The 26550-nt window shown below is 32.8% G+C and overlaps 1 protein-coding gene across 1 annotated transcript in view; it reads right to left on the bottom strand.

Annotated features, from left to right (window-relative positions):
- The window catches only part of ddr2l (discoidin domain receptor family, member 2, like), a 43233-nt gene that overhangs the window by 4071 nt on the left and 12612 nt on the right, over positions 1-26550 (bottom strand). The window contains exons 2-16 of the mRNA XM_051110470.1: positions 25009-25116; positions 24809-24911; positions 22553-22781; positions 21930-22077; positions 17631-17736; positions 15436-15622; positions 13060-13306; positions 11799-11891; positions 11342-11496; positions 8590-8794; positions 5742-5986; positions 4659-4786; positions 2969-3166; positions 1106-1340; positions 515-664 (exon numbers count right to left, since the gene is read on the bottom strand). Coding sequence (XP_050966427.1) covers positions 515-664; positions 1106-1340; positions 2969-3166; positions 4659-4786; positions 5742-5986; positions 8590-8794; positions 11342-11496; positions 11799-11891; positions 13060-13306; positions 15436-15622; positions 17631-17736; positions 21930-22077; positions 22553-22781; positions 24809-24911; positions 25009-25069 — 2490 coding nt within the window. The 5' untranslated portion in view covers positions 25070-25116. The remainder of the gene's footprint in view (positions 1-514; positions 665-1105; positions 1341-2968; positions 3167-4658; positions 4787-5741; positions 5987-8589; positions 8795-11341; positions 11497-11798; positions 11892-13059; positions 13307-15435; positions 15623-17630; positions 17737-21929; positions 22078-22552; positions 22782-24808; positions 24912-25008; positions 25117-26550) is intronic.

Raw genomic sequence — 26550 nt, 5'->3', positions numbered from 1 at the left:
CCCTACTTAAGGCCCAGAAACGTAGTAAGACTGACATGGGAAGAGAGTGTAATTGTTGACTAAAGTCATTATTTTTATTTTCTTTGTACACAGAAAAATTCTTGTAGCTTCATAACATTAAGGTTAAATCACTAATGTCACATGGACTATTTTAGCAATGTCCTTACTACCTTTCTGGGCCTTGAACGTATCAGTTGCACTGCTGTCTATGCAGGGTCAGAAAGATCTCAGATTTCATCAAAAAAAAATATTTTTGATATTTAATACTTTTTAAGACCTTAAATTTGATCAAACGGAAATTAAGACTTTAAAGACTTTACTTTAGATCAATTCACTTCATGATTCACTGCGTTGCAGACTGATTCACTTCACTGCAAACCGATTCACTCGAATCGATTCACTTCAGCCTGAGCTGCTTCACCTCAGAACGATTCAACTTCAAATTAAAAGTACAAATCACTCACTTTAGATCAAAAACAAAACAAAATCAAAGTTGAATTTTCACCAAGTGTACCTGTCTCCCCTGGTTTCTGAAGAATTCGCCGGTGTTCTCGATGACCTGTTCATCAGACAGCAGACTGTAGGGCTGCTCCTTACATAAAGTAAAGATCTCCCACAGAGTTACTCCAAATGCCCACACATCACTAGCTGTTGTGAACTTCCCCTAAAAACATACACACACAAGCACACACAAAATAATGAACATAACGCATTGATACAAAGGAAGAAAACCACTAGACAGATGTCTCAGCCTAACAGTTAAATGATTTTTTTTGAAAGAAGTCTCTTCTGCTTACCAAGGCTCTATGTAACTGATTAAAAATGCAGTAAAAACAGTAATATTGTGAAATATTATTACAATTAAAAATAAGCATTTTCTACCTGAATATGTTTTAAAACGCAATTTATTTACATGATGCAAAGCTGAATTTTCAGCATGACTACTCCAGTCTTCAGTGTCACATGATCCTTCAGAAATCATTCTAATATGCTGATTTGCTTCTAAAGATACATTTCTAATTTTCAATGCTGAAAACATACATGAATCTTTGATGAATAGAAAGTTCAAAAGAACAGCATTTACAGCATTTTGTTTTCCCCTCACCAGTAAGATGCTCTCCCAGGCCATCCAGCGTATAGGCAGTACAGCACGTCCCTGTATACGATAGTAATCGCTACTGTACAAGTTTCTGCTCATGCCGAAATCAGAGATCTTTATGGTGAGATGGCGGTCCAGGAGGCAGTTCCGTGTAGCCAGATCACGGTGCACAAAATTCAGAGAAGCCAAGTACTTCATCCCAGAAGAGATCTGCACCGACATGTGCAACAGGTCAGCAATGCTGCAGAGACAGAAACAAGAGTCTGAGTTCATGAGCACAACCACTTGGCTTCAAATCAGAATCAATCAGCACCATGTCTGAATGTGTGAAAGCACAAATGATAATTAAAATCACAAAATCAACTTAAATTGGATCTTTTTTCTCACTTGGAATTCTTGGAATTCAGTGCACGCCATACAGACGACCTTTATGACACGTTGTCATTTTTGAAGCCCAAGAACATTAATTTTCAAAGGATAGAAAAGTACAGCGCGGATATTCAGTTGTCCTGGCAATACAATTAAGTAAATAAGTACTAAACTACTAGGAATAAAACAGAAGTAAATATATTTAAATATTAAAAAATATTAATAAATATTAATAAATATATATAAAAATATATATATATACACACACACATTAAAAAACGCACATAACGAAATTACTAAAACTAAAATTAAAATGAAAAGATTGTTTTCATTAACTGAAATAAAGCTGAAACGGATAATAAAAATATAATAAAATAAATAAATAAATATATATAAAAAATAATATACATGAAAACCTAAAAAAAAAAACCTAAAAAAAAAAAAAAAAAAAAAAATGCCTTGGCAACACAATTAAGTAAATAAGTACTAAACTACAAGAAATAAAACAAAAGTAAATATATTTAATATTAAAAATATAAAAAATATCAATATATATTAATAATAATATAGTTATTATTTATAATTATTAATATAAAAAAATACAATAATAAAAAATACAATAATAAAAATGCACATGACAAAATTATTAAAAATAAAATTAAAATGAAAAGATTGTTTTCATTAATTGAAATAAAGCTGAAACATAAATATTACATGAAAACCTTAAAAGTAAAAATGCCTTTGCAACACAATTAGGTAAATAAGTACCAAATTACTAGAAATAAAAGTTAAAAGTATTTCATATTAATTGATATTAAAAATATTAATATATTATTAATAATATAGTTAATTATTTAGAATTATTAATATACAAAATAAAAACATTCATATAAAAAAAAATGCATGTCCGTGTGACACCCATGGTTCAACCGTAATGCTATGAAGCTAAAACGAAAACAAAAATAAAGACTTTATTCAACAATTTGAATGGTTCTCTCATAATCGCGTCGAAGACTGACAAAAGACTGACAAAAAATACTCTCGTTGCTTCATTAAATTACTGATGTCACATGGACTATTGTAACGATGTCACTACCTTCTGGGCCTTAAACGTGTCAGTTGCGTTGCTGTCTATGCCGGGTCAGAAAGCTCTCCGATTTCATCAAAAACATCTTAATTTGTGTTCAGAAGATAAACAAAGGTCTTACAGGTTTGGAATGACATGAGGGTGAGTAATTAATAACAGAATTTTCATTTTTGGGTAAACTGCCCCTATAAAGACTCAAGAGTTTTCACTTCAAAACTTGGCTTCATTTTAACCCTGTAATCTGAAACATTTCCATCATAAATTGGGAGCTGACTTGAAACTGGAAGGTTAAGTTGAAGAATTCAGAGGTTAAGAATGTTAAGCTTGACTCTGACTCGTAGAATAGCGATATTGACCCCCGCCTGGAGATGAAAGTCTGTACATGTCAGGCTTCTTCATTATAATGGACACACCTGACAGATGGAATGTTGTTGGCGTGTGTGAGTGTGCTCTCGATCTCCCTCTGGGACAAGAACATGTTGAGGTCTCCGTTCTCCATGTACTCCGTCACCATGCAGAGCGGGTCGGAGCTCACGCACACGCACAGCAGCTGAATGATGTTTGGGTTATTCAGACGCGACATGATCTTTATCTCCTTCAGGAAGTCATTTCTACACAGACACAAATATTAGAAAGGTTATCAAGGGATCAGAAGAAAGGTCAAAGGTTAACATTGATTTATGGTAAATATCGATTGATGACAAAAAAATGAGAACTAAAATCTAACTGTAAACACTCTGACAGTGAAAGTACCATTATAACTGTGTATTCTAACACAATTTTAAACATTTTATGAAGGATTAGGCATCTATTAGGATTCCATTTTTCTTCACATAGAAAATAACAATAAATAATAATATAATAATAAATAATAATAATAAATATTATATAAATAAATAAATAAAACACTTTAAAAATTAGCAAATACTCTAAATATACACACACACTACCAGTCATTTTTAGACAGTAAGACTTTTAATGTTTTTTTTTTTAAGAAGACTGTTCTGCTCACCACGCCTGTATTTATTTGATCCAAAGAACAACACAAACAGGAAAATTGTGAATTATTTTTAGTATTTAAAATAACTGTTTTCTATTTGAATATATTTTAAAATGTATTTTATTCCTGTGATATTAAAGCTGAATTTTTGCATCATTACTCCAGTCACATGATTTCCTTTAGAAATCATTCTAATATTCTGATTTGCTGCTCAAAAAAACATTTATTATTATTATTATTATTATTATGTTAAAAATAACTGAATATAATTTTTTCAGGTTTCTTTGGTGAATAGGAAGTTCAAAAGGACAGCATCTATCTGAAATAGAAATGTTATGCATTATGTCTTTATCATCACTTTCTAAATAAAAGTATTCATTTCTATTCTAATTTCTTTGTTGCAAAAGCTTTTTATTTCAGAAAAATGCTGATTCTATTCATCAAAAAATCTTTAAAAAATGCACTCAACTGTTTTAAATATTGATGACAATAATAAAAAACAGCAAATCAGCATATTAGAATCATTTATGAAAGATCAATATGTCATTGAAGACTGGAGTAATGATGCTGAAAATTTATCTTGGATTACAGAAATAAATAACATTTTAAAATATATTAGCAGCAGAAAGCAGAAAGCAGTTATTTTAAATAGTAATAATCTTACTGTCTTACTGGTAGTAGTGTGTGTGTGTGTGTGTGTGTGTGTGTATTTTTAATGTTTTTTTAAGTTATATATATATATACACATATATACACACACACACACACACACATATATATATACATACATATATACACACATACATATTTTATATATATATATACACACATACATATTTTATATATATATATATATATATATATATATATATACACACACACACACACACACATACATACATATGTCTAAACATGCACATATCTTTCCGTTTAGCTATTCTTTGTCTTAATTCATGTGCCAATCCATTTTATTTCAACCAAATAAAACACATCATAATTACATAACCATTTCCGAACTTTTTAGCAAGAGCTTCCCAGAAGCCTCCCTCTATGATGTAACTTTCCAATCAATTGTTTTTTGTCTGTTTATTTTTCCCCCAAACCTGGCATTGCTGGTGGCATCCGCTCTGAGTTGTTTAACTGCTACTAGCACCGGCCTGCCGTCCTGCTCCGGTAACGGTGCACCCTCTCCCAGAAACTCTGCCAAACCCTCGGCCTCACACAAATGTACCTGGAAACAGCAACGACAGAATGAACATGGGCAAACAAACATAGTGTGAGAACATTAACACACTTGAATGGGCTCCACTAACAACCAAAATACCACAGTGTTTTATGGCATAACCATTTTAAATTTAATTTGGAGTACATTGTGAATACCTTACTATATAAATATTTTAATCACAGTAATAGCATATAAACTACCATTCAAAAGTCTGGGGTATAAAAGAAATGAATGCTTTTATTTACCATAGATGTATTAAACTGACAGTAAAGACATTTATAATGTTACACAATATTTACATTTCTATGCTTCTATAACAAACCTGAAAAAGATTTCCACAAAAATATTCAACACAGATAATAATCAGATGGAAACAGCATATGTGACACTGAAGACTGGAGTAACGATGCTGAAAATTCAGCTTTGAATCACAGAAATAAAATATATATTTAAAATATATTCAAACTAAAAGCAGTTAATTTAAATTGTAATAATATTTCACTATTTTTACGATATTTTTTGTTAAATAAATTCAGCCTGGTTGAACATCATAAGCTTTTACCGTACCAAAACTTTGTATATCATACATTACCGTTCGTCACAGTACTATGATATTACTCTCTGGCACCATGATGTCGCCTCAGTAACATAATCAGGGTCAACTGAGATATTAAAAGTATTAGTAAAACTATTGCATAAAACCCTTGGCTCTCACTCTAGATTTCCAGTGTTTTCCTTAAAAAAGCCATACATAACTGTCATGTGTGGTCACTAATAACAGGGTTCACTGGGAAACACTGTAATTTCATCGAACAATATCAGGCATTGCAGCTCTGTTTGTATAAAAAAGAAAAGATCCCATCTAACTTAGAATAAAAGACAATTCAAGGCCATCCAGGAGTGAACCAATGGAACAACAGCAGCAGTAATAATCCTCCCGCTATGCTTCACTGAGACTCACCTCACCAAACTGGCCTTCTCCCAGTTTCTCTCTGAACAGCAGCCTCTCTCGAGGGAACTCGGCTACTGAGATGTCCTTCCGCGTTAGGGAATCAACAGTGAGCGCCGGAACGGCGTACATGTTGCTGCCGGTGACGCCTTGCAGGCTAATAATGTCAGTTTCTGCGTAGTGAGGCACGCTGCTCTGAAAACACTGGTGTGGGGTGCATAGGGTAACGTCAGGTTCGGCGTATCCTCCGCTACAGGCTACAGAGAGACAGAGATGTCAGTAAGCATGACCAATTGTGATTTATATTACAAATGATTTTGGATGTAAATTCTTTCCCCTTGCATTTGGTTTTATTTTCCTCCTCATTCCATGCATTTCTTTTTTTGCCACCCTAGTTATTTTCTGTATAGTTCATCCAGAAATGAAAATTCCATCACTATTTGTTTACCCTCAGGTTGTTTTAAACCTATATCACTTTTCTGTGGAATGCAAAAAGAATTTAAGAATGCTGGTAATGAAATAGTTTTAGGTCCCACAGGTTTCCATAGTATTTCCATCCTAGTCAGTGGAAGTCAATAGGACCCCAAATTGTTTGGTTACATTCTTTAAGATATCTTTTGTGTTCCACAAAAAAAAGATAGGAAGTCAAAAGGACTTCAAAACTGTTTGGTTAACCAAAAACTGAAATCTATTTTTTCATTGATTTTATTTATTTATTTTTTTATCCATACTATGGATGTCAATTGGACCTGAAACCATTTAGTGTCAATAAATATCTTCTTTTGTGTTCTACAAAAAAATAATATATAAGTAAATGGGAGCCAAAAGCATTCGGTTACCAACAATTTTCGAAACAAATACCGTAGAGGTCAATGGGACCCAAAAGCATTTGGTTACCAACAATCTTCAAAATATTTTCTTTTGTGTTTTACAAAAAAAAAAAAAATACTGTGGAGGTCACTGGGACCCAAAAGTGTTTGGTTACCAAAAATCTTCAAAATATTTTTCTTTTGTGTTCTTCAAAAAATTTTGTGGGGGTCAATGGGACCCAAATGCATTTGGTTACCAGCAATCTTCAAAATATCTTCTTTTGTGTTCTACAAAAAATACTATGGAGGTCAATGGGAACCAAAACCATTCGGTTACCGACAACCTTCAAAATATCTTTTGTGTTTTACAAAAAAAATACTATGGAGGTCAATGGGATCTAAACCATTTGGCTACCAACAATCTTTAAAATATCCTTATTTGTGTTCTACAAAAAAAAAAAAAAAAAATACAGTGGAGGTCAATGGGACCCAAAAGCATTCTGTTACCAACAATCTTCAAAATATCTTCTTTTGTGTTCAAAAAAAAATGCTGTGGCGGTTAATGGGACTCAGAATTATTCGCTTACTAACAATCTTCAAAATATCTTCTTTTGTGGTCTACAAAAAATACCATGAAGGCCAATGGGACCCAAAATCATTTGCTCACCAACAATCTTTAAAATTTTGGGTTCCACAAAAATACAAGGGACCCTGAAACTGTTTGGTTTTCAATATTTTCGAAATATTTTCTTTTGTGTTCCACAAAAAAAGTACTATGAAAAACAATTTGTAGATCTGACCTATCATGTGCCATTTTGTCCAAAAAACAAACCAGACAGAAGAGTAGATTAACATCAGTGGACTTTAAAAATGGTGTGTACTGACATCTTTCCATGGTTTAACTTCATTCATGTTTATTTCATGCTATAACTAGCAAAGAGGAAGAGCCACAAAACAAATGTTATATGTTTGAATTTCTTTAAAAAAAAAAAAAAAAAAAAAAAAAAAAAAAAATCTAGTTACCAACAATCTTTAAAATATCTTATTTTGTGTTCGACAAAAAAAGAAAGAGAAACAGTTTTGGAACGTTATCAAGGTGAATAAATGTTTTCGAATTTTCATTTTTGGGTTTATTATCCCTTTAAATACTATACATTCATTTGCTAAATTTGAAATGTTGATAGTCATGTTACTAAATCTTTGTTGACGAAGAGTGAGAGAAAGAGGAAGAAAGAGAGACAGAAAAAGCAGAAGATGACAACAGAGGAACAGGCCAACTTCATTTTATTTTAACCAAAACCCTGAGGTGTCTGGGTGCAAGAAACCGCAGAATGTCAAAAAAGTACCAAAGGAAAATCTAGAACCCGCTCTTACCATTGCAAAGTCTTTCTGACTGGTAACAAGGTCAGATGGAGTTCATAGACTGCAAGCAAAGGATAAAGAACGCAAGGCTAGAGGAGGAAGAATGGAAAAAGTACACTGGGAGGCAGCATGCAAACTGTTGAAGAAACAAATGTCAATGAAATCAAGTTCAACAGGATGAAAAATAGAATTTAGAGAGAATATTTCTTAAAAGATAGTACAAGAGGTTAGTTTCAGAAAGGACACTGTGCTCTTGACAGTAGCTCTGGTTCAAAATCTAATAGGCTACCTAGGCAATACTGTCTGGATTCATTGCTGACATGAAGACTCTTCCATTAGCTTTCAAGATACATTACATCTTAGTAATTCGGCTTAGAATCATAGTCAATCACAGACTGATGCAAATGAGTCAGTTTCAGGTACATGTTTTTAAACTAAAATTAAGATTCTATTTGAGAGAAATTAGTACTTTTATTCATCAAGGATGCACTAAAGTGATCAAAAAAAAGGAGCAACCTGACAGTAAGAATATGACAGAATTTTGGGTGAACTATCCCTTTAAGGCAAAAGTTTATGGAATGTTTAATTCTGGTTACATAATTTGTCATGATTCATAAAAACTAGTGAGGCAGCTCACCAGGGTTTAAAACAGAGCTAGTGTGTGTATGTTTGTGTATAATGGATGGTACCAGAAGCCTCTGCGCTTTGCGACAGCTCGGGAAGTTTGTTCCTGAGTGCAGCGGGATCCTGATACTGGGGGTCCAGAAGGAAGATCCTCTCGTAGGGCGGGTCGAGGGAGACGCGTGGGGGCACTGGAGGAGTCTGCAGAATTATAGTGTCACTGCTAGAGGACAAACGCACTGTCACCTCCTCCTCCAAAATACGCCTTGGAGCCTGAGACAAAGAGAGAATATATTACAGTATTTTCAATAGGTTGCACCGGGACAAAAATGCATTGTTGAGAAAAGAAACCCACATATAATTTGCATCTACACTACCAGTCAAATGTGAACAGTAAGATTTTAAATGTTTTTAAAAGAATTCTCTTCTGCTCACCAAGCCTGCATGTATTTAATTTAAAATACAGCAAAAGCAGTAATATTATGAAATATTTTTACTATTTAAATTTACTGCTTTCTATTTGAATATAGTTTAAAATGTAATTTACTCGTCTGATCAAAGTTACATTTTCAGCATCATTACTCCAGTCTTCAGTGTAACATGATCCTTCAGAAATCATTCTAATATGTTGATTTGCGGATCAAGAAACAATTGAGTACATTTTTAGGATACTTTTATGAATAGTAAGATCCAAAGATCAGCATTTATCTGAAAGCTTTTGAAACATTCACTATAGCTTTCAAAAGCTTGGAGTCAGTATCATTTTTTATTTTATAGAAATTAATACTTTTATTAAGGATGCTTTAAATTGACCAAATATGATGATTAAGACATTTAGAATGTTACAAAAGATTTCTGTTTCAGATAAATGCTGTTCTTCTGAACTTTCTACTCAAAGAAACCTGAAAAAATTATACTCCGCTGTTTTTAACATAATAATAATAACAATAAATGTTTTTTTGACTAGCAAATCAGAATATTAGAATGATTTCCAAAGGATCATGTGACTGGAGTAATGATGCTAAAAATTCAGCTTTGAAATATATTCAAACAGAAAACAGTTATTTTAAATAGTACAAATATTTCAAAATTGTACTTTTGCTGTACTTTGGATCAAATAAATGCAGGCTTGGTGAACAGAAGAGACAAAAAAAAAAAAAAAAACATTAAAAATCTTTTTTGCCTGGTAGTGTACATTACAACATACATTATGATTACCGTAAGATTTTAAGTGTGTTACTGATTTTTTTTTTTTTACTTGAAGGAGAAATCCACTTCCAAAACAAAGATTCACATATAATGTACTCACCCCCTTGTCATCCAAGATGTTCATGTCTTTCTTTCTTCAGTCGTAAAGAAATTATGTTTTTTGAGGAAAACATTTCAGCATTTTTCTTTAAATAATGGACTGCTATGGTGCCCCGATTTTGAACTTCCAAAATGCAGTTTAAATGTGGCTTCAAATGATCCCAAATGTGGTTGTAAACGATCCCAGCCGAGGAAGAAGGGTCTTATCTAGCGAAATGATCAGTTATTTTCATTAAAAAAAAAATACAATTTAAATACTTTTTAACCTCAAACGCTCGTCTTGTCTTGCTCTCCTTGAACTCTGTGTATTCTGACTCAAGACAGTTAGGGTATGTCAAAAAAAACTCCAATCATATTTTCTTCCTCAACTTCCAAAAATCATTTCAGAATCATCCTACATCACTGCAGAAGTACCGACCCAGTCTATGCAAAGTGAACACGCAAAGAAGATCAAACACCCTTAACAAAAAAACAGTAAAACAAGTAAAACAGCCATATAGGGCGATTTTGAAGTTGAGGGAGAACATGAGATGGGAGTTTTTCGACATACCCTAACTGTAAGACAAGACGAGCGTTTGACATGAAGGCGTATATAAATTGTATTATTTTTATAAAAATAACCGATCGTTTCGCTAGATAAGACCCTTCTTTCTCAGCTGGGATCATTTACAACTGCATTTGGGATCGTTTGAAGCTGGATTTAAACTGCATTTTGGAAGTTCAAACTCGGGGCACCATAGCAGTCCATTATATGCAGAAAAATGCTGAAATTTTTCCTCAAAAAACAATTTCTTTTACGACTGAAGAAAGAAAAACATGAACATCTTGGATGACAAGGGGGTGAGTAAATTATATGTGAATCTTTTTTATATGTGAATTGGTATTTCTTATCATATTAAATCAAATCAAATCACCTTTATTTATATACCGCCTTTAACAATACAGAATTGTGACAAGGCGGCTGTACAGTATTAAATAGGAAATAATACATCAACAATGCCAAGGGCAACAGTAAACACTCAATTTTCAGGTAAAGGTAGTTAATCAAATACAATAAAATAAAATACAATATTGTGTGAAGATAAAGTGTCCCCAAAGTGTATTAATGTATTGTCAAATCATAATCACTGATTTGTAATAGAAATAGTTTTACTTTGTTAATTTTCTAGTCATAGTTTCCTTTAGCGGCTAATGAAACAGAAATCTTCCACATTCACTGAAAATAGCCTACTTCTGCATTGCAATATAAAGTGGATATTCCAGAAAATATTGTTTTTTCCCCCCCTTTTTTTTTTTTTTTTTTTTTTTTTTAGAAGCGGTGCTTTCAAGGCGATACATTTAGAGACTTTAGAGACTTCTCAAAGATGTCACATGACTGTGAAGTCACATCATCACATTCAGCTATGTTCATTCTTTCAGTAGACCGAGGTACTATATGCACCTGAAATATGTAATGTATTGTTCAATAGCATTATAATCTGTTTCATTATTACAAACATGAACAACACAAACCTTCTCCAGGACTTTGCACACATACTGGCACCACAGAATCAGGAAGATGATCACCACTAGCAGAAGAATAATAGTCACCAGACAGCCAATCAGAATCGATGTACTGCCCTCTTCAGGAGAGTCTGTTTTTGATGTTTTTGATGTCGTCTGGTCCTCTGTCAAACACAGATAGGTTATTAAAGTTCAGTCAAAGTGTGTAAAATGCAAGTTAGTACAGAAGTCAGGCATATTCATTTAAAGCCAACAGGATGTACTGTTCACAACCCATTTTACTTCCATAAGTGACACATTTCCTTCATTTGTATTCATCGGAAACTGACTGGATCAGGAAAACCAGTCTCTACATGATTTTGGTTAGACAAACATTTAATATTCTTTAGAATAACACGTATTAAGAAAGTAATGAGTGTTAAAGTATTATTCAGTGGAGGGTTTCATCACCAAAGTGACTCTTTACCTGTTTTTTGTGTAGTTTGTGGTATTTTGCTGTTAACCTCATAAGAAGGAGGGGTCAATACTGGGGGCCGCTGGGTTGGAAGCATATTAGTTGCTGCAATGGAAAATGATTAAATCACAGGAAGTTACTAAACCTTAAATTACACCCACTTAAAATGCATTCATAATTCCAGTAAGTAATAATCTGAGGTCTAGCTTTACTTAAAGACTACATGCATTTTCAAAGGCACATAGAAATTAATAATTTTAATCAGCAAGGATGCATTAAATTGATTGAAAGTGACAGAAAATACTTTTTATTGTTACAAAAAAGAGTCTATTTCAAATAAATGTTTTTGAGCATCAAATCAGCATATTAGAATGATTTCTGAAGGATCATGTGACATAATGATGCTGGAAATTCAGCTTTGGATCACAGGAATTAATTGCATTTTGAAATATATTCAAACAAAGTTATTTTAAATTGCAATCATTTTTCATAATATTACTGTTTTTAAATCCAAATTAGTTTAAGCATTTATTTGATCAAAACACAGTAAAAATTAAAATAATTATTACAATTTAAAATAACTGTTTTCTAATTTAGTATATTTTAAAATGTAATTTATTTCTGCGATTAAAGATGAATTTTCAGCATCATTATTCCAGTCTTCAGCATCACATGATCCTTCAGAAATCATTCTAATATGCTGATTTGATGCTTAAGAAACTTTTATTATTATAATTATCAACTATTGTGAAGCTTAATACTTTTGTGGAAACCGTGATGCATATTTTTCAGGATTAAAAAATCTTTTGCAACGCTATCTTTACTGTCATTTTTGATCCATTTAAATACATTCTTGCCAAATAAAAGTACTATTTTCTTTAAAGAAAAAAATGTACTAATTACAAACTTTTGAATGCTGGTGTACTTATTTCCATTATTTTTATTCTTAAATTACCTATTCTGTCATCTCAAACACACTAAAAATTAATCTTGAAAAACACTAAAAGTTAAATAAAAATATTAAACGTGATCTTTAATATATCTCAAAATCAATTTTAATTGTTTATTTTAAATATTATATTGCGATGCTACATTGAATCCAAATTTGATGAGCATAAGAGACTTCTTTCAAAAACATTTTTACACAGTACAAGTTGAAATTAAGATATCGGGAATGTTAATATGAAAAGCATTTCACAGTTCTGACTGTATCTTAATGAGGAAATACTGGGAATACCAGTGGGAGGAAAGGTGAGCTGTTCTTATTTCATACCAGACTGAAATGAGATCTCGCTGAACATCATCCAAGTGTCAGCAAAGTAGAAGCGACAGCGCAGCGCCGTAGCCGATCTGTGCTTTAACGGGACCGTCACATAACGAGCGCTGGGGTTCCGGTCGTCTAGAACGGTGTGAAACTCCACCGGTTCTGCTTCCCACTCAGAAATGAGGTGCAACTTAAACACACAGGACACTGACGCGAAGATCTTGACACCGCGAGAGAACATGTTATTACTGTGAACCTGAAAAGAGGATAAATAAGCATTATTAACATTTAAAGTCTCACATTTGAAGCCTTTCTGTTCATCAAAGAATCCTGAAAATATGTATAACATAAAAACTGACATATAAATGCAGCATTTACAAAAGTTTAGACTTGACATAGTTTAGACTTAACATGCTCAACAAGGCTGCATTTATTTGATCAAAAACACAGTAAAAATGTAAAATAATTATTACAATTTAAAAGAACTGTTTTTAAATTTAGTATATATTAAAATGTCATTTATTCCTGTGCTTTCATTTCTGATCCTTCAGAAATCATTATAATATGCTGATTTGATGATTAAGAAACTTTTATTATTATTATTATTATTATTATTATTATTATTATTATTATTATTATCAACAGTTCTGAAGCTTAATACTTTTGTGGAAACCATGATACACATATTTCAGGATTATTTGATGAAAATAAAGTTCAAAAGAACAGCATTTATTTGAAAAAAAAAAGCCTTTTGCAACACTATAAAAGTCTTTACTGTCATTTTTGATCAATTTAAATACATCATTGCTAAATAAAAGTATTACTTTCTTTTTTTTTCTTTTTTAATTATTAACTACAAACTTTTAAATGGTAGTGTACTTATTTTTATTATTCTATTATTTTATACCTAGATTACCTATTCTGTCATCTAAAACACACGTAAAATGAATTATTTAAAAAAACATTACAATTAAATTAAAAGTTAAATAATGTTATATGTGATCTCTTAATATATCTCAAATTCAATTTTAATAGTTCATTCTAAATATTATATTGTGATGCTTAAATTTAAAATAGTCATTTAAAAATATAACTTTTAAATTTAAATTTAATTTAGGAATTAGGCAAAATAAAACTTTTTTTTGCATATTGAAAAAAGTATCAGCCAATTTAAAAATTCTATTTATTTAAAAATTTTATTTTTCGAGTTTCAAGTATTTTGCCACTGCAGGTATTCACAGAAGCAAATTTAGTACTTTTAAACTAATTTATTAAGCAAATTCTGCTATTATTTTGGTAATTAAAGGTTGACAGTAAATATATTTTCAATATATTGAAAAAATATATAAAATATAAAAATATATTTCATTGAGCTTCACTGTTTGCAACATATTTTAAAATAAATTTTGGGCAGTTTTTTTTTTTTTTTTTTTTTTTGTATTGGAAACATTTTTAATATCTGTGCAAAGATTTCCATTTAAAATAAATGCTGTTCTTTTGAACTTTCTGTTCATCAAAGAATCCTAAAAAATGCATTTATATGCAGTACATTTTTTACTGACCCCAAACTTTTAAGTAAATTATATGTAAATAAAATGATTTCATGTTGACTTATAAATAAATAAATAAATAAATACAAACAAGTAGATAAAAAGCAACTAAAAGAAAGTGACCCAACTCCAATAAACATGTTATTTTCTAATATGAAATAATTACTTCAAGATTAAGCACCTAAACCACCCGCTGCACAGACACTGGTTTGATTATATACAGACATAATAAGCATCGTTATCATGGCAAGCAATCGTGCTCCAACATGTAATTATGTGTTATTATGTGTGAAATATGGTGTATAATTAGTTCTACATTAAAACCGTCAGTCAACAAACACTTCAAAGCACATCAAGCTCAACTTACAGACACTACAGATGTAAACCAGAACACATACACATGGTAAAATCACATGGTTCTATTAACAGTTTAAGTGGCTGAATGTCAATTACCACAATAATTATGGTTATGAAATAAGGCTGAATCTAGAATAAGGCACTTGCAGTGAGGACCACAAATAAATAAGCATCAAAATAATACAGTTTCACCACAGTTTCATAGTGAATCACCATGGATAATAATAAAAAATGTTTCTTGAGCAGCGAATCAGCATATTAGAATGATTTCTGAAGGATCATGTGACACTGAAGACTGAAGTAATGATGCTAAAAATTCAGCTTTGGATCACAGAAATAAATTATAATTTAAAACATACTCAAAAAACAGAAAACAGCTCTTTTGAATCGCAATAATATTTCACAATATTACTGCTCTTTATCAAAAGTACAAGCTTTGCATTCTGCTTTTTACAAACTGCTCTTCCTTCACTCTCACCTTCATAGAGGTGAAGTTTCGTTGTCTGTCGAACTGGAACTCCATCTCTACATATCCAGGGCCCAAGGTGTCGTTCCTCCAACCCACGTAGTCATATCCGGGCCACAAGCGGTCTTGCCTTCTCTGTACAAAGTCATCCTGACCAATCACACCATCTGTCAGCTGACCCAGACCCCCAGACAGCTTCCTGTGGGAGCCGAGAGAGACAGGAAGCACTTAGCTTTGGGCGAGGAGTGATTAGCATTCATTTATGAACTTAAATACAATCTTGATTGTTCTGCCACAGAATGACCCTGAAAAGCACACAATGCTAAAGTTGGCTCATGTCGGCAAGCAGGAAAAAGAGGATACAGAGTCAATGTGAAGAAAAAGACAACTGGCAAACTATGGATAAAGGGATATTTACCTAAGAATTTTGCATTTACTCATGTCATCTCAAACCAGTATTACTTTCTTTCTTTTAATTTTTTTTAATCATTCAGGATTGGAACATTAAAGTTTTTTATTATTATTATTTTAATTATTTAATCTTATGCTCATGCTTCATTTATTACACCAAAAATACAGTAAAAACTGTAATACTGTGAAATATTATTGCAATTTAAAATAACTACTTTCTATTCTAATATATTTTAAAATGTAATTTATTTCTGTGATGCAAAGCTGATTTTTCAGCATCATTACTCCAGTCTTCAGATCACATGATCCTTCAGAAATCATTCTAAAATATTGACTTGCTGCTTAAGAAACATTTATTATTATTATCAACAGTTGTGAAGCTTAATACTATTGCAGAAATTGTGATACATTTTTTTCAGGAGTCTTTGATGAATAAAAAAAAAAAGAATTTTATTTGAAAAACAAAAATCTTTTGCAAAAACTATAAAAGTCTTTACTGTCATTTTTCAATTTAAACATCAATTTAAACATCCTTGCTGAATAAAAGTATTACTTAAAAAAATAAAATCTACTGACTATAAACTTTTGAATGGTAGTGTACTTATTTCTAATATTTTTATATGTTCCATCTTCTAAAACATGTTTAAAATTAATCTTTAAAAACACTAAAACGTAAATAATGTTAAATGTAATTTTTAGCATATCTCAAAATAAATTTTTCATTTCATTTTCATATTAAATATTATAATGTTGTGATGCTTAAATGCAAAACAGTCATTTAAAAATAGTTTTTCATGTTTTATTTTTAATTTAACTAGACAAAATAAAAATTTCAATATCAGCTCATTTTAAAGCTTAATTTTTGATTTTTAAATGTTACGTTTTTTAAATTTTATTTATTGATTAAGTATTTTGACACTGCAGGTATTCACAGGAGCAAATTTAGCACTTAAATTTATGTGAATGCATTTCTTATTTAGAACAAATTCTGATATTATTTTGGTATATAAATATTAAAACTAAATATATTTTCAACATATTGAATATATATTTATATTGAATATATATTGAATATATTTTTTTAAAGAAGTCTCTTCTGCTCGCCAAGCCTGCATTTATTTGATCCAGCAAAAACAGTAATATTGTGAAATATTTTTACTATTTAAAATAACTGTTTTCAATATTTTAAAATGTAATTTATTCCTGTGATCAAAGCTAAATTTTCAGCACCATTACTCCAGTCTATAGTGTCACATGATCCTTTAGGAATTATTCTAATACGCTGATTTGCTGCTCAAGAAACCATGGGGGGGGAATTATAGAAATGAATACTTTTCTTTAGCAATAAATTAGCTATAGGATATTATTAAATTTGCTTTAAATTGATCAAAAGTTATAATCAAGACATTTATAATGTTACAAATTTCTATTTCAGATAAATGCTGTTTTTCTGAACCTTCTATTCAGCACAGAATCCTAAAACAATTCTACTCAGTTTTTTTTAACTTAATAACATTAATAAATGTTTTTGAGCAGCAAATCAGCATATTATAATGATTTCTGAAGGATCATGTGACACTGAAGACTGGAGTAAAGATGCTAAAACACAGGAATAAATTACATTTTAAAATATATTCAACAGCTATTTTAAATAGTAAAAATATTTTTACTAAAATTTTTTACTGTTTTTGCTGTGCTTTGGATCAAATCAGTATCGGGCACATTTTTAATATCTGTGCATCCCCCAAAAGCTAAACATACTCTTTAAATCATTCCGCATTATATTAGACCTTCACCTGCGTTCCAGGGCGCCGTCGTACGTGGAGTCGTTGAGAGGTGTAATGGGATAGCCAGGAGCCATCATGGTCTGGCCCTCTGGAGAGCTGTATGCTGTCAGGCCATCTGCACAGCAGGAGAAAGGGAAAACAGAGGTCCCAAACTTTAATATTGCGTTAGCTACAGAATGTAATTACTCATTTCTCTTGGCTCACATTTAAGGCACTAGAGTAACTGAGGTCAAACGAAACTAAACAGCAAATCAGACACCAGGGGGCAAATCTACACGGGCCACAGCTGCTCGCATGTGAGATGCCAAAACAATCTGCTTCAGTCTGTAGCCCATATGCAAGTGTCAAACTGAAGCCCCGTTAACACCTGATGTTAAGATGCGTTTTGATCGTGTTGTTTTAATCCACCTCTTTTATCCATTTTCAAACACTTCAGTCCTAATTTCTTTGAGTGGAGGGTCTGTGGGTGGGTGTATGCATGTATCGGCTTTTTCTGATCTAATATTGTGAAATAAACTCATGTAAATTACTTATGAATACAAAAGGAGACAACAAAATAACATGGAGCGCAGCAGTTTTAGTTTCTGCTCTGACAGCCACAAAACTACACCAAACACAGTGGGTTTGTGTTAGAATCGGCACTGAAAAGAGAACATTGTACTTTTTATATATTTTTTTTGCCTTCAAACCAAACTTAGGATTTCATCCGGCAAAGTCTAAATCCCTTTGGCTACTGCGCTTCAACAACACTTCCTGTAATATTAAGAATCAGGTCAGTAGGCAGAAAGAAGGCATTTTTAGTAGCTGTTTGAAAGCATTCAACCATATGAGCGTCTACGCTATGAAAGCAATCTGATTGAATGCATTTTCGATGACCCTGGGAAGTCTACAGAGATATTTTAGTATAATTAAAATACTATTACAGATTTTATTATTATTTTAAATTAGTTTGTACGTTTTATGTTTGCTTATGTCTTTATTTTAATTTTTAATTTAATTTTTAATAATACTCTGGGTGATTGCTATAGTGTTACTAGCATGTTATTACCATGATTAGCAAGATACTAGCATGATTCTAGCATGATTAACATGTTACTAGCATGTTGCTAGCATGTTTAACATGTTACTAGCATGTTGCTAGCATGTTTAACATGTTACTAACATGTTGTTAGCATGTTTCTAGCATAATTCTAGTATGATTAGCAATTTACTGGCATGTTTCTAGAATGATTAACATGTTGCTAGCATGATTATCAAGTTATTAGCATGTTGCTAGCATGTTTTTAGCATGATTAGCATGTTACTAGCATGTTACTAACATGTTTTAAGTTTCTAGCATGTTGCTAGCATGTTTCTAGCATGATTAGCATGTTTCTAGCATGATTATAGCATGATTAGCAAGATACTAGCATGATTCTAACATGATTAGCAAGTTACTAGCATGATTCTAGCATGATTAACATGTTACTAACATGTTGTCAGCATGTTTCTAGCATGATTAGCCAGTTAGTAGCATAATACTAGTATGATTAGCAATTTACTGGCACGTTTCTAGAATGATTAGCATGTTACTAACATGTTGCTAGCACGATTATCGAGTTACTAGCATGTTGCTAGCATGATTAGCATGTTACTAGCTTGTTTTAAGTTTCTAGCATGTTGCTAGCATGTTTCTAGCATGAATAGCATGTTACTAGCTTGTTTTAAGTTTCTAGCATGTTGCTAGCATGTTTCTAGCATGATTAGCATGTTCCTAGCATGATTATAGCATGATTAGCAAGACACTAGCATAATTCTAACATGATTAACATGTTACCAGCATGTTGCTAGCATGTTTAACATGTTACTAACATGTTGTTAGCATGTTTCTAGCATGATCAGCAAGTTAGTAGCATAATTCTTGTATGATTAGCAATTTACTGGCATGTTTCTAGAATGATTAGCACATTACTAACATGTTGCTAGCATGATTATCGAGTTACTAGCATGTTTCTAACATGATTAACATGTTTCTAACATTATTATAGCATGATTAGCAAGATACTAGCATGATTCTAACATGATTAGCATGTTACTAGCATGATTCTAGCATGATTAACATGTTACTAGCATGTTGCTAGAATGTTTAACATGTTACTAACATGTTGTCAGCATGTTTCTAGCATGATTAGCCAGTTAGTAGCATAATTCTAGTATGATTAGCAATTTACTGGCATGTTTCTAGAATGATTAGCACGTTACTAATATGTTGCTAGCACGATTATCGAGTTACTAGCATGTTGCTAGCATGTTTCTAGCATGATTAACATGTTTCTAACATGATTATAGCATGATTAGCAAGATACTATTATGATTCTAAGATAATTAGCAAGTTACTAACATGTTGTTAACATGTTTCTAGCATGATTGGCAAGTTACTAGCATGACTCTAGCATGATTAGCATGTTACTAACATGTTGCTAGTATAATTCGCATGTTAATGGCATGTTGTTAACATGATAAGCATACTGGTAACATGATTTAAATAGATTAGAAATATTAGATGAGTTTGAATGAGTCTAAATGGATTAGAAATAGTACATAGAAGGGAAGTTTGATTTAGTCTCAAAGGATTCAAATTTTGACAGCCGGAGTTTAAAGAGTGTTGGCTTATTTGAACATTCCGTCAATATACAGGATGTTTTGGTGGTTTTGACAGTCTGAGTACCCTGAGTCTGAGTAAAAAAAAAACTAAACAAAACAAAAAACCAAGGGAAAAGAATACAGCAATATGTTCTCTAAATATAGTTCGAGTTCTATTTTCACTTTTACGATTTTGAAGGGAGGGAGAACATGAGATGGGAGTTTTTCGACATACCCTATCTGTCATGAACCAAAAAAAAAAGAAAAAAAAAGTTCAGGCAGAGTGATTATTGCACAGGTATGGCTTAGGCTGGCCACAATAAAAGGCCACTCTAAAATGTGCAGTTTTTAATCACACAGCACAATGCCACAGTTGCAAGTTTTGAGAGAGCGTGCAATTGGCATGCTGACTGCAGGAATGTCCACCAGAGCTGTTGCCTGTGAATTGAATGTTCATTTCTCTACCATAAGCCGTCTCCAAAGGCGTTTTAGTGAATTTGGCAGTACATCCAACCGGCCTCACAACTGCAGACCACGTGTAACCACACTAGCCCAGGACCTCCACATCCAGCATCTTAACCTCCTGCTGCAACAATCGGCTTGCATAACCAAAGAATTTTTGCACAAACTGTTAGAAACTGTCTCAGGGAAGCTCATCTGCATGCTCGTTGTCCTCATCAGGGTCTCGACCTGACTGCAGTTCGTCGTCGTAACCGACTTGAGTGGGCAAATGCTCACATTGGATGGCATCTGGCACTTTGGAGAGGTGTTCTCTTGACGGATGAATCCCGGTTTTCACTGTACAGGGCAGATGGCAGACAGCGTGTATGGCGTCGTGTGGGTGAGCGGTTTGCTGATGTCAACATTGTGGATCGAGTGGTCCATGGTGGCGGTGGGGTTATGGTATGGGCAGGCGTATGTTATAGACAACAAACACAGGTGCATTTTATTGATGGATACTGAGATACTGTGACGAGATCCTGAGACCCATTGTTGTGCCATTCACCCACGACCATCACCTCATGTTGCAGCATGATAATGCATGGAGCATACTCATCGGACATGTCACCAATTGAGCATGTTTGGGATGCTTTGCATCGGCGTCTACGACAGCGTGTTCCAGTTCCGTTCAGCAACTTCGCACAGCCATTGAAGAGGAGTGGACCAACATACCACAGGCCACAATCAACAACCTGATCAACTCTATGCAAAGGAGATGTGTGCCTCACTGGGTGAGGCAAATCATGGTCACACCAGATACTGACTGGTTTTCAACACAGTAAAACTGCACATTTTAGAGTGGCCTTTTATTGTGGCCAGGCTAAGGCACACCTGTGCAGTAATCATGCTGTCTAATCAGCATCTGTGAGGTAGATGGATTATCTCGGGAAAAGGAGAAGTGCTCATTAACACAGATTTAGACAGATTTGTTAAAAATATTTGAGAGAAACAGGCCTTTTGTGTACATAGAAAAAGTCTTAGATCTTTGAGTTCAGCTAATGAAAAATGGGGGCAAAAACAAAAGTGTTGCGTTTATAATTTTGGTCAGTGTAGTTTAGCTGTTTGTCTGCATTTGTAAACACTTCAACTCTGCAGCTTAACAGAAGGAGCATATTAATACAATTATATGAGTAATAATTTACAATAGAATTGCATAATATCAATAACATAATTCTTATGACGTACCCTGCCAGGCGCATCCAAACAGCTCTACTCTCATACACACAGTGTGTACGGCATCAGTGACGGGAATCAAACGTAAGAATCGGGTGATGATGGGAGGATGGAGGTCTCTCACCACAGAGTCGTATGTGTTTATGTTGCCCATTATAATCTGGAGAAGACATAAGTTAAATAATAAGATCATGCCACATTATGAACATAGTTACAGCAGGATAAGCATGCAGTGGCTTCCACATAATAAACATTTTATGCACAAACACTTTTAGCAGAATGTTATAAAACTAATTCATTATGTGGGATCCTTCCTAAAGAAGATATAGTCCCTGACATGTAAACTAAAACTGTATTGACCAATCAGGATCCAGAAGCAAATCAGCTTATTAAAATGATTTCTGAAGGATCATGTGACACTGAAGACTGGAGTAATGATACTGAAAATTCAGCTTTGCATCACAGGAATAAATTACATTTTCAAATATATTCAAATAGAAAAGTTACATACTGTAAAAGAGTTTAACAGGTTAGTAGTGTACAAACATTAAGTTTCATTCAGGTTCAAGTTCATTCAGGTTTAACATTTAGTACCTCATAATATTATCTATAAAATACACTTTTGTCTTTCATACCTCACTACCAAAGCGGTTTCTCCAGGAGATCCAGCGGTGTCCGTCGCGACTGTACTCCAAACGGTATTTGCGCGCAAACTCGTTGCCAGAGTTGCGTGCGTAGCGACCCTGTGTAGCAACCACAGTGAGGAAGATGAGCTGACGAAGATCAAGCTGAAGATACTGAACATCTGAGGGCTGCAGTTGACCAGCAGGACACCAGGCACCGTCACCCTCCTCACGGTTTAACCTAATGCAACAACAGACAGATGCAAATTACAAATGCTCATAAAGCCTAGAGCTTTATTTAAAAGGAGTCAGACCATGAGGAATCAAATTTTAGCTAGATTTATTTTTAAACAGATGGGTTTGATGCACTGTGAAAACACTACAAGTCCACTACACCTGAACATGTCAATGTTAAAGTCATTTGTATGTTAGAGGTATTATAGTTTAAGGATTAGGTCACTTCCAGAATAAAAATTTCCTGATAATTTACTCATCCCTATGTCATCCAAGATGTTCATGTCTTTCTTTCTTCAGTCGAAAACAAGGTTTTTGAGGAAAACATTCCAGGATTTTTCTCCATATAGTGGACTTTAATGGGGGTCAGTGGGTTGAAGGTCCAAAATGCAGTTTCAGTGCAGCTTTAAAGGGCTCTACATGATCCCAGCCGAGGAATAAGTGTCTTTTTTTTTTAATATATAAACATTTATATACTTTTTAACCACAAATGCTCATCTTGCACTAGCTCTGCAATGCACATGTGTGACATGATTGCGCAATGCATCAGGTCTAATGCAAGATGAGCATTTGTGGTTAAAAAAAATATACTTTTTTTTTTTTTTTTTTTTTTTTTTAGAAAATGACACATTGTTTCGCTAAATAAAACCCTTACTCCTTGGCTGGGATTTTGTAGAGGCCTTTGAAACTGCAATTTGGACCTTTAACCTATTGGCTCCCATTGAAGTCCACTATATGGAGAAAAGAGTGAAGATAGACAGACATGAACATCTTAGATGATATGGGGGTGAGTAAATTATCAGGAATTTTTTTATTCTGGAAGTGAACTATTTCTAAAACTAAAACCATTAAAACCATTTCTCATTTTTATTTAGTCCAACGTGAAATACTAAAACACCTAAAACTAAATAAACTAAAAATAATCAATAAAAAAAAAAAAATACAAAAACCACATAACTATGCCTTTTAAACTTTTAAAATTTCCTGTGGCAATATTTTGCTTAATTTAATTTGAAGTACTGAAATAACTAAATCCAAATAAACTAAAAACTATTTTTAAAAATGACCAAGAACTACACTACCAGTTAAAAGCTTTTTAAGAACAATAAGAATTTTAATGTTTTTTACTCACAAAGCCTGCATTTATTTGATCCAAAGTACAGCAAAAACAGTAAAATTTTGAAATATTTTTACCATTTAAAATAAGTTTTCTATTTGAATATATTTTAAAATGTATTTTATTCCTGTGATTTCAAAGCTGAATTTTTAGCATCGTTACTCCCAGTCACATGATCCTTCAGAAATCATTTTAATATTCTGATTTGCTACTCAAAAAAACATTTATTATTACTATTATTATAGCAGAGTAGAATTTTTTCAGGTTTCTTTGATAAATAGAAAGGTCATAAGAACAGCGTTTATCGGGAACAGAAATCATCAATTTTGATCAATTGAAAGCATCCTTGCTATACTGTACTGACTCCAAGCTTTTGAATGGTACAATGTATAATGTCACAAAAGCTTTTCATATCAGGTAAGTGCTGATCTTTGGATCTTTCTGTTCAAAGAATCCTGAAGAAAAATGTACTCAAGTGTTTCAAATATCGATAATAATTATAAAAAATGTTTTAGCAAATCAGCATATTAGAATGGTTTCTGAAAGATCATGTGACACTGAAGACTGGAGTAATGATGCTGAAAATGTAGCTTTGATCACAGGAATAAATTACATTTTAAAATATATTCAAATAGAAAAACACTTTAAAATAGTAAAAATATTTAAAATTTTACTGTTTTTGCTATACTTTGGATCACATAAATGCAGGCTTGGTGAGCAGAAGAGACTTCTTTAAAAAAAACATAAAAATTCTTACTGTTTAAAAACTTTCGACTGGTAGACATTATTTAAAAAACAAAAAGCTAAAACAAAACTACTAACACTAAAGCGGAAAATATAAAAATAAAATCCAATTCAAAATATTAAGAGAAACTATAATAGCATATCATATGATACTAAAATAACAGTGATGTTACCTTGCATACTGAGGGCCTGTGGTTTCATACCACTGACTGGAGGCAGTGATGTCATCGTTGTTGATCCTCCCGTCCTCCATACCAAGAGGATAACGACAGTGAGCTGAGGAGGTCGAAAGAGGACACGGTGAAAAAGTGAATGTTTCTTGGCGCTGTCTGTATGAATGCATATGTTAGTGTCTGTCTGCATGTAACATTACCTGGGTCTATCTGGCCATTGACGTTTGTTAGTGAGATGGCCAGCAGCAGATAAAGCAGCATAGTGAGACCTCAGAGTCTGCCGACAGACCAGACTACAGACTACATCTCTGAGGAACACAAAGAAACACAGCAGTACTGTATCATCTACTCATTTTCAGCCAAAACAAACACGTAACAATCAGAAATGGAATCAAAACAGAATGATATCAAAGCCATACAATACCTACTATAGACTAAGACTAGACTCATTAATTACAAAAACTATCAATCTAGAAAACAGGATGCACATTTTAAAGAACTGAATAGAGAAAATGTTAACTTAATTTCCACATTAATATCAAAACACCCAATCAGTTCCTCATTTTATACTGTCACCGTAAACTCTAAATTTTTTTTTAGAAAATTAAGAATTAAAAAAAGAAGATTACTAATACTCAAAAGTTTGATGTTTTTTTAAAGAAATTAATAGTTTTATTTAGCATGTATTCACTGAATTGATTAAAAGTGACAGTAAAGACACTTACAATGTTACAAAGATTTATTTTTCCAAAAAAATAAAATATCAAAAATCCACAAATAAAATGAAGCAGCACAAACATTTTCAACAACGATAATAACAATCATTTTTGGAGCACCAAATCAGTGTATTAGAATGATTTCTGAAGGATCATGTGATGCTGAGAATGGAATAATGATATTGAAAATTCAGCTTTGCATCACTGTAATAGATTACATAAAATATATTCAAATGGAAAATGGGTATTTTAAATAGCAATAATATTTTACAATATTACTGTTTTAAACTTTAAACAAAAAAAATATAAAACCCAAGCACGTTTTGTCGCTGCACGTTAATGAATAAGAGGGTCGCCATCATTACGCATTACAGAATCGTGAAGCTCTTGTCTAAATGTTGTTTATTACTGCAGTTACTAAGTTCAAAATGCATCTACATTTTTTTTTGCATTTTGTCTTTTTCAGCTGAATAAAATACTTTTTTCCCTATATATTTCATTACTGAGGATTTCTTTAAAAAAAAAAGTTTAAAAATCTTGTCAGGTCTCGTCTCGTGTCTCGTCTAGTCTCATGGGATGAGTGTCTCATCACACCCCTAGAAGACGCACTATGTAACGTTTTGCTATTACATTGTTGTGCATTTTAAGCATGTTTGTGTTTTATCAAGTGCATATTTTGCACTCAGTGTCTGCTGTTGAAGAAAACATCTTTAAACTCTGTCAGAGAACCGGCTGTAAATGCAAGACAAACCGGCACCCCGATGCTTTCATGCACGGCGCAGCTGCAGAATCCTTTGGGTTTTCTGAGTCCTGTGGGAACCCACAGGTCATATTAGCATCACTGCTATGCTAACTATGCAAACTATGCCAGAGCAGATGTGGCCGGGAATCACTGAGAATTCTGCCTCATTCAGGGTGGGATTCTTATTAGCGATGAATAAAAGAGGTACTTTCTAAAAACACACAGCATCATTGAGACTCTAAATGTAAAAAGTACCATGTAGTTATTTGCAAGTGAGACTGCAC

Source organism: Labeo rohita, chromosome 5 (assembly GCF_022985175.1).
Source record: "Labeo rohita strain BAU-BD-2019 chromosome 5, IGBB_LRoh.1.0, whole genome shotgun sequence".
Classification (NCBI taxonomy): domain Eukaryota; kingdom Metazoa; phylum Chordata; class Actinopteri; order Cypriniformes; family Cyprinidae; genus Labeo; species Labeo rohita.
This window is presented reverse-complemented; position numbering and strand designations above follow the sequence as displayed.